This window comes from Humulus lupulus, chromosome 7 (genome assembly GCF_963169125.1).
Source record: "Humulus lupulus chromosome 7, drHumLupu1.1, whole genome shotgun sequence".
Taxonomy (NCBI): Eukaryota; Viridiplantae; Streptophyta; class Magnoliopsida; order Rosales; family Cannabaceae; genus Humulus; species Humulus lupulus.
In genome coordinates, this window is record NC_084799.1 from 6,341,093 (window position 1) to 6,351,230 (window position 10,138).

The 10,138-nt window shown below is 36.3% G+C and overlaps 1 protein-coding gene across 1 annotated transcript; it reads right to left on the reverse strand.

The window, feature by feature from the left end:
* Positions 1–424: 424 nt before the first annotated feature.
* LOC133791284 (putative UPF0481 protein At3g02645) lies at positions 425–2,041 on the reverse strand. Its single transcript, XM_062229213.1, has one exon. It carries the CDS (start codon positions 2,039–2,041, stop codon positions 425–427), a length of 1,617 nt encoding a protein of 538 aa, XP_062085197.1.
* Positions 2,042–10,138: the final 8,097 nt, after the last annotated feature.

Genomic DNA, 10,138 nt, shown 5'->3' on the forward strand with positions numbered 1-10,138 from the left:
AATGCAAAGAAGGCCACGACACCATAACCGAAATGGTGAAGGACCACATGTGACAACTGACCCATAACATATAGTACAATCTGTTTATATATTCCCTGATTTTGTGGGATATTCGTATATATTTGTACATTTGCTTTATCTCTTTTTACTGTATATAAACAGTATGTGTAATCCCATCCATCATGTAGCCGTTTAGAGAAAATTTGAAAAGTAATCAGAAAAAGGAGAAAAGTTCTCCTCTGCTTCTACCATTTTTTTTTTACTTTCTTCTTTTTTATCTTTCAACAACACCAATATTGTTAAGCCAAGTATATATTGACTTTACAAACAAGGGACCAACTCACCTCACACAAACAACTAACATACATCATAATTCAATATCCTTAATTTAGTACACGTGATATGTCAATATATCAATGATAAGCTACACATCAGACCTCAAAGAAAGTACTCTTAAGCCCTGAAGAGACTGAGAGCTATTGTTGGTCTTAAATGATAAACGATGACATTCGTAAACTGAGCAAAAAGCTTGAATTCCCATCAGCACCAACAACAACACAGCAGCTAAAACTTTGCACCAATTCCCAGCAACCAACCACCCCTTGTTGATGAATCTACGTGCCGATACCTTCCACAAACCATTGTAGTAACTCTTCACAGTTTCAATTTGTTTGTCAATGCTCTCACTCGTATTTGTTGACTGTACGGACTTATTCATCCTACTGAACACTTTGATCACTTGTCTTTCATCAATGGACTGATCCAATTTTATAATCCCATCATTCTTAAGTACCATAACATCATCTGAAGTCCTTATAAGATCACTCATTATTTCAGCATACGGCGCTAGAACCAGCTCTTCTGTCTCAGACTTGATCAAGGCCTCGTATGCAACCAAGTTTTTGATTATAACATCAGAATTCCCACCTAGTTTCATTGAGGGTAGGTGAAGGGAGACACTTTTCGAGTCGAATTTGATGCTTCTGATCTGAGCTCCTGGTACAAATTTGACACCAGCTTTATGCAGCTCAGAGGCTGTTGGAATCAAGGTTTCCTCTTCTACGATTGCTCCTTTCACAGCAGAAGATACACTCGATCCTAGTTCTGACCATGGCAGGCTAAACAAGCCTTTAGCAAGTTCAATAGTTTTCTTATATTGTATTGGAGCTAGATTTAAGGACACGTCGAGAGCAGCCTCAAATGTCATGATCTTAGTCCTACGAATTCTTTTTCTGGTCTCTTGTTTTGGAGCTTTTAAAGCTTGTATTTTAGACTTTACATTGTCAAATAGTCCTCTTAACAAGTCGTTAAGATCATTTTCTTCTTGAAAATTATCTTCAGGTATGATCAAATGGTAAAGAAGATCCAACAAATGGGCATGGTTTAAAGTCTTGTAAGGTGGGTAATCAATCATTATATCAAATGGTGAGACATATTGGCAAAAACCCACCAAGATTTTTGGCAAATACTCACTCACAATTTCAAACTCTGGCGATTCTATAATCAAGATAGTCCTCAGCACAAGGATTGGAATCTGGTTCTCGAGCATCATAGCTTCTCTGAGTGTCGTTTCTTGGGCCAATCGCCTCCCAGTAGAGTCCACCATTTGACTCAAAATATTTGAGCTTAACAAATGTTGTTTTTCTATTCCATAACAGCAAAGTAAATCGAACAGAAACAAACCATCTACGGCCATTATACAAGTAAGAATATCGTCCTCTATCTCCAAGTATATGTTATAAGAAGCTCGCACAGAGGAAACTACTATCTCCTTCAGAATCTCAATAAGCTCAGAAAAAGCGATACCTTGGAATCCCTTGTGGATTTTTTTGGCCTCCATGACTTTGTACATTTGCATGTGTTTAAGCCTAGGCCTCAAGTGATGCATTGCCCCCAAGCCCATCAGTTTTGGTACATAAACTTCTGGGTTTGCTTGAGTCAGAGATTTGGGTACTTTGAAGATTGTAATGGGAATATCTAGATCATCTTTTTCGAAGATTTCAGTGATGTGTTGGACTAAATTTTTACCTCTTCTACTCATGTTTAACGACTCAGATTATTGTAGACTTCAAGCTGTTTAAAACAAATTCGTATGAGAATAGTTCATTGACACCAGGCAGGAAGTGTTCTCATATAAATATATATATATATATATATATGTACTTGGTACTAAAATAATTTTTTTAACTAAAGATTGGAATAGTAAAAAGATTTCCATAAATTAGAAAAAGCAACACAATATTATGACACAGTATAATGGATAGGCAAAACAAGTTTAATTTGTATAGTTCTGAATAAACTTTAAATATGGTATCACCTTGGAAATAAAGTGATTGAGAAAATCTCCAAAAAAAATAAATAGTTGGCTTGGATGAGACATGTCAGATTTCAGCATCTTTTTTTTTTCTTCTTTTCTTGAGGGGTATTATTGTTTATAAATGACAAGAAAAACATTTAAACATTTTCAGATTATGATTTCTGTCAAGCAGACTAGACATGGAACAACAAAAGAACATTTATACAAAAGAAAAGAAAAGAAAAAGAGTTGGAGAACAGAGGAAGGACTTACCAGGCAGGCTGCTGGGAGAGGAAAATTAACAATGTCAATAATGGATGAGAAAATGGTTAAAACATAAATTAAGACCTCAAATTTCTATTGAATAATTTATAGGACGGCCTACTTACATGGTTTGACAATGGCATTTGCTTTTGTGTGTGTGTGTATATATATATATATATATATATATAATTATGCATATATTCATTGACTTGAGCTTGAGCTAGTCATTGTTTAGTGAACATTTACTAAATCTAACAACTCCCTACTTCTCGTAGATTTTTTTTTTTTAAATATATTCATTGATTTGTGACATGAGGAAATCATGGTTTAGTGAGCTTTACTTAATCTAACAACTCCCTTTTAGTTGTACAATTTTGTGTATAAATTTATTCATTGACTTGAGAGCTAGTCATTGTTTAAGGAGATTTTATTTAATCCAACACCTTCCAATTCTTGTAGAATTAAAAAAAGAAAAAAATGTTTTGTAATTAATCCTAAGACCTCAAATCTTACGGCATCTTTCCTTAACCAAATGAAATAGGCCCATATATAGGCTAAATAGGCTTCTAGCTTGCCATGGCTTAAACATGATAAACATTAATGATAAGTTTTGGCCCAAATTTGGAAAGTTTGTAAAAACCGTAGTCATTATATTTCTAGGCCTTGGTGCCCTCACTAACCCGAGCCACTTCATATGATGTTGGATACCTTAAAATGTTTAATAGCAATACTCTTTATTATTAAACTAAATTTTGTGAGTCCTAATATTAAATTGTACCAATTTCAATATGCTAACTTTTTATGGTGATGGTGACTATTGATGCCCCTTAACATTTATCTACGATATAGGGTTATTAGTTTGTTAAGTATAGGACACTTGTTCACATCTAAGTAGTCATTCTTTTCTTAAATAAAGCTAGTAGCTCTCTTCAATTTAATTATGAATGAATAAAAATATCAGATTAGTTATATCCTTTCCCAAACTCTTTGTTTCTCTCTTCTCTGTATAATTCTTCGTTACTTCTAATGGAGTAAGCTGTTAAGATTAAAACTAAAAACAATAGATAAAAGATTAACACAATAAACCAGAATAAAAGCATAAACACACAATACTAGGGTTACTTGGTTCACTAGACAAAAGCAAGATGCTTTTGCTACCTACATCCAAGGCAAGGCAAAACCCTAGACGAAATTCACTATGAAAAATAAAAGAGATTACAACCACCAATATAATTTATAGAGATCTAAAGAACTACCATTAAATCCCAATTATGTATAAAAAAACAATTAGAAGAAAGTTACAAACCAAAGATATTAGTTCTTGATATCTCTTTAGAAATCTCTCTCTATTACAAAATGCACTCACTGATTCGATCTAAAATATTCTGAACAAAATGGATAAATATAGTTCTAATAAAAGAATTTACCACATCAACAAATCCCGTCAAAACTGATTTTCTGATATAAACCTAGAAATATCGAAACATCAAAAACTGCATGTTGAGACATGAGCACAGGCCGCAACCAGAAACATTCCTGACCGCGGCAGTTACTCTCTGATTTGGAGGCCGCGGTTAGACATGATCCAAACCATGACCATTGTATAAAAATGAGTCAGCTCTTCAATATAAGAAATACTCAAAGTTTGCCAAAAATCTTTGATACCAAGATCGTATCATTCAACCGATAATACCCCTGATTTGTGTTAATTACTATTTTAAAAAAAAATAGCAAATCAAAATAAAGAAATCAAAGTGAAGACTCCCTTGGCTGATTTTGCGGTGCAAATTTCCACACCAATAAAATAAACTGGCTTTAAAAAGAACTCACACATAATAACTATCGTATAACAATAACTTTCTAGTTATTTACTTTGGAGTTTGTAATAATTATGACATGCTCCATTATTAGGATACTCCTAATAAGGACTAAATGACTAGAGAATGAGAACTACATGATGATCCCACTTATTCAACAACACCAATATTGTTAAGCCAAGTATATATTGACTTTATAAACAAGGGACCAACTCTACTCACCTCACACAAAACAAAATGTTTAATTTAGTACACGTGATATGGGAAATTTTATGTTATATGTATGATAATTTAGTATAATTTTTTAATATACCAACATAAGTCATCATCCTAAATATATGATAAATTAATTTTTTTAGACAAAAATACCCTTAACATTCAAATACCCATTTTCTTTCTCAATCCAAACTCTCTCTCTAACATGTCTCATTCTCTCATTTTTCTCACTCTCTCTCTCATTCTAATATTATAGATCTCGAAAAAATACTAAAATTAAAAAAAAAATCATTTAAAAGAGACATTTGAGTGAAAAAATATGAACTTTCAAAGTTTTCGTCAAATTTCAGTACAGAGCATCGATTTTGCATCGAAAAAGCATCGTTTTGACCAAAATCAAGTTTTCATGATTGTATCGCAACAGTATCGAAATACCATCGATTTTGCATCGAAACACTATCGATTTTGCATCGAAAAAACATCGTTTTGGCCAAAAAATAAGTTTTTATGATTGCATCGAAACACCTTCGATTTTGCATCGAAACGCCATCAATTTTGCATGGAAAAAGTATTGTTTTGGCCAAAAATTAAGTTTTTATGATTGCATCGTAACAACATCGATGCACCATCGATTTTGCATTGAAACACCATCGATGCACCATCAATTTTGCATCGAAACATCGAAAAAACATCATTTTGGCGAAAAACAAGTTTTCATGTTTGCATTGCAAGAACATCGAAATACCGTCAATTTTGTATCGAAACACCATCGATTTTTGCATGGAAAAACATTGTTTTTTCCAAAAATAAGTTTCATGATTGCATCGCAAGAGCATCGAAATTGCATCGAAAATGCATCGTTTTGATGCAATTAGATGCTTTTTTGATGGTGTTTCGATGTAATTTCGATGAAAAATTGATTGTGTTTCGATGCTCTTGTGATGCTCTTGTTAAGTTTCTGTGAGAGATCGTGTGTGGTTTAATACTACAAAGTTTGTTGTTAAAATCAAGCTTGCTTGGAAAAGATAGAATTTTTGCCAAGCCACGATGAATGACCTTCAAGTGGTTAGTGGATTAAGAAACTTAACTGTCAAAATTACAACACGTGGTTGTTGCACATGGAGGCATATCTCCAAGGCCAAGACTTGTGGGAGATCATTAAAGGCAACGAGGTCACACAACCAGAGGATGCCGCTGCTCTAAAGAAATGGAAGATTAAAGCTGGAAAAACATTGTTTGTTATTCGGACCACAGTCGAAGACGAAATGTTGGAGCACATCAGGGAATCAAAGACACCAAAGGAAGCATGGGATACTTTCGCTTCATTATTCACAAAGAAAAATGATGTGAGATTGCAACTTCTAGAGAACGAGCTTCTCTCTATCACACAACGCGACATGACGATCAGCCAATACTTTACCAAGATAAAATCTCTTTGTCGCGAAATCTCTGCATTAGACTCTATTGCCGGTATGTCAGACTCCAGAATTAGAAGAATTATTATTCATGGACTAAAAGCTGAATATCGAAGTTTTATTGCCGCAATACAAGGTTGGCCAAGCCAACCTTCTCTTACTGAATTAGAAAACTTTCTAGCTGACCAAGAAGCGTTAGCTAAGCAATTATCTGGAGTCTTGATAAAGAGTGATGAAGAAGCACTCTTTAGTAGTAATAAGAAAGGTAGACCCCGGCCAAGTTCTAGCAAAGGTTCTAGAAGATATGATGACAAAGATGTTCATCATGGAAGCTCCTAAACATGGGGAGCTCAAAAGAAAGACAGCCGGGGTGGCCAATTTAAGAGTAACAATAAATCTGATGGTAAATGCTACAACTGTGGGAAGAAGGGCCACATTGCTAAAAATTGTTGGTCCAAGAAGAAAACAGCAGAGGGCAATGCGGTCACGTCAAACGCAGGACGAGCAAGCGATGAAGAATGGGTCGTTGAAGCATCTTTCATTGTGGAGGAAGGAGAATTAGCTCGGGCAGTTACTGTTCCTGGACCAAACGACTACAATAATGATTGGATACTCGACTCTGGCTGCTCAAATCATATGATGGGGGACAAAGAGAAGTTGCAACGCATGACTGAGTACAAAGGTGGTCGCGTGGTAGTGACAACCAACAACTCAAGATTACCGATTGCCCATATCGGTAAAACAAAAATAGTGCCACAATTCAGTACAGAGGAAGTATCACTCCAGGATGTCTACCATGTACCTGGAATGAAGAAAAATTTACTGTCAGTAGCACAACTTACGACATCAGGACACCACGTCGTATTCGGTCCTCATGATGTAAAGATATATCAAGAACTTAAGATCTCTGGAACACCGATGATGAAAGGGTGACGTTTAGAGTCTGTCTATGTAATGTCAGCAGACTCGGCTTATGTAGACAAGACTCGAAAGAACGAAACAACAGATTTGTGGCATGCAAGGCTAGGACATGTCAGCTATCATAAACTCAAGGTGATGATGAAGAAATCTATGTTGAATGGTATTCCTCAACTCGAAGTCAGAACAGAGACTGTATATGTTGGCTGCCAATACGGTAAGACACATCAATTACCGTATGAAGACTCAAAGTTCAAAGTCAAAGCACCGTTGGAGTTAGTCCATTCTGACGTATTTGGGTGAGTCAAGCAACCATCGATCAGCGGCATGCGGTACATGGTTGCATTCATTGGCGACTTCTCACGGTACGTATGGGTGTTCTTTATAAAAGAAAAGTCCGAAACTTTTTCAAAATTTAAAGAATTCAAAGAAGTAGTCGAAGGAGAAGTTGGCAAGAAAATTCAATGCCTGCGAACAGAGAATGGCAGTGAATACACATCAGATGGATTTTCTCAGTACTTACGAGAGTGCTGCATACGCCATCAATTCACATGTACAAATACACCACAGCAGAATGGATTAGCTGAGAGGAAGAATCGACACCTTCTAGAGACATGTCGAAGCATGTTACATGCGAAGAATGTTCCAGGAAGATTTTGGGCAGAAGGTATGAAGACAGCAGCTCATGTGATCAATAGACTTCCCCAAGAAAAGTTAGGGTTCATTTCACCCTTTGAGAAATTGTGGGGTTATAAGCCTGCAGTAAGTCACTTTCGAGTGTTTGGCTGTGTATGCTATGTGTTCGTGCCAAGTCATCTACGTAGCAAATTTGACAAGAAGGCAATTTGATGTATCTTTGTGGGATACGATAGCCAAGGGAAAGGGGTGGAAGTGCTGCGATCCTATTACTGGAAAATGTTATACGTCAAGGAATGTGGTATTTGATGATGCCTCATCATGGTGGTCACCACAAAAGGAAGAGTTGCCAGATTCTAAAGAAATAGAAGACAATTTGCAAAAGAAGATGGGGGAGCAAATTGTTGAGCTACATTCGACTCCAGAAATGGATGAAGAAAAATAAAGTGAGGAAGACAACGAAGAGGCAACACAAAGTCCCTAGCAAACAGGAGTGCATCAAAGAGCAGCAGACGATGCAGGTGATATTCAACCTGAAGAAGTAAGCCCACAACCTCGGAGATCAATAAGAGCACGGAAGACGAATCCTAAGTATGCCAATGCTGCTGTAGCCGAAGAAGAAAAGTTTAGAGAACCAGATACATATGAAGAAGCATCCCAGAATATCAAGTGGATAGAAGCTATGAAAGAAGAGATAAGTGCACTAGAGAAGAATCAAACTTGGGAGCTGGTGCCAAAGCCAAAGAAAGTAAAACCCATTTCTTGCAAATGGGTATACAAGGTAAAATCTTGTTCTGATGGATTGATTGAGAGATATAAAGCTCGGCTAGTAGCTCGTGGATTCTCTCAACAGTATGGGCTAGACTATGATGAGACGTTAGCCTAGTTGCCAAGATTACAACAGTATGAGTCTTGCTGGCGCTTGCAGTATGTAAAGATTGGAGACTATGGCAGATGGATGTGAAGAACGCCTTTCTACATGGAGAGCTAGATCGAGAAATATACATGGTCCAACCAAGAGGATTTGAGGATAAAGTTCATCCTGAGTATGTTTGTAAACTGAAAAAGGCGCTCTATGGATTGAAGCAAGCTGTAAGAGCATGTTATGGCAAGATTGCTAAGTTCTTAGTGGAGAGTGGATATGTCATGGCACATGCAGATTCAAGCTTATTTGTTAAAGTAAAGGAAGCAAAGATCGCAGTTGTTTTGGTATATGTTGATGACCTCATCATCACTGGCGATGATGAAGCAGAAATTTGCCAAACAAAGGAGAACTTGTCAGTTCGCTTTCAAATGAAGGAACTTGGAGAATTGAAACACTTCCTTGGATTAGAAGTTGATCGAACTAAGGAAGGTTTATTTCTCTGTCAGCAAAAATATGCAAGAGATTTATTGCAAATGTTTGGAATGCTCGAGTGCAAGCCCATCTCAACACCTATGGAAACTAATGCCAAGTTATGTGCGCTTGAAGGGAAGGACTTGCAAGATGGAGCAATGTATCGACAGCTGGTTGGTAGTCTAATTTATCTAACATTGACTTGACCAGATATCTCGTATGCAGTTGGCGTAGCAAGCCGGTATATGAAACACCCAAGGAAACCTCATTTGGAAGCAGTGTGACGAATGCTAAGGTATGTCAAAGATACCATTGACTACGGTCTCTTTTATAAGAAAGGTGATGAGGTTAAGATAGTTGGATACTGTGATGCTGATTATGCTGGAGATCATGATACCCGTCGATCAACTACTGGGTATGTATTCAAGCTTGGATCTGGAGCTGTATCTTGATGTAGCAAAAGACAACCAATGGTGTCCTTGTCAACCACTGAAGTAGAATATAGAGCAGCAGCAATGGCAGCTCAGGAAAGTACGTGGTTAATGCAACTGATGAAGGATCTACACCAATCTACAGACAATGTAATACCGCTTTATTGTGATAATCAGTCTGTTATTTGCTTAGCTAAAAATCCAGTATTTCATGCAACGACAAAGCACGTGGAAGTGCATTATCATTTTCTGAGAGAAAAAGTACTTCAAGAAGAAATAGAGATGCAACAAATCAACACATATGATCAAGTTGCTGACATATTCACCAAAGGACTAAGCACAATCAAGTTTTCGAAACTCAGAACTTAACTAAACCTCATCAAACGAGAAGAACCTTAGAGATTCGGTATTGAGGGGGAGTGTTAAAAGTCATTACCGTATCTAGAATGCTCTAGAATATACTAGGAAGAACATAGAACATTTTAGAAAGTTCTTGAATAAACTTAGAACTAATTAGATAATATAGAGAGTTCTATAAACATTTAGAAAAATGTAGAAAGTAGTTAAATAAATTATAAAGTTAGAAAATTCTAGAAAGATGTGGATGTTTCTTTTGTAGCCTATAAATATAAATGTAATGTGTGTCCAAAGTTGTAGCAAAGTGAGTGTCCCAAAAGTGAGTCAAAGTGAGTCCTATATAAGTGAGTGCTCTAAAACAAAGTGTGTAAGTGTTTAGAATGTGTTGTGATAAAATATTGTATTCAAGTCTTGGTGTAATTACTTTTGTAATTAATAAAGTAATTACGTTT

Coding starts and splice junctions, on each gene's coding strand:
- LOC133791284 (XM_062229213.1), bottom strand. CDS start 2,041: ATGAGTAGAAGAGGTAAAAATTTAGTCCAACACATCACTGAAATCTTC.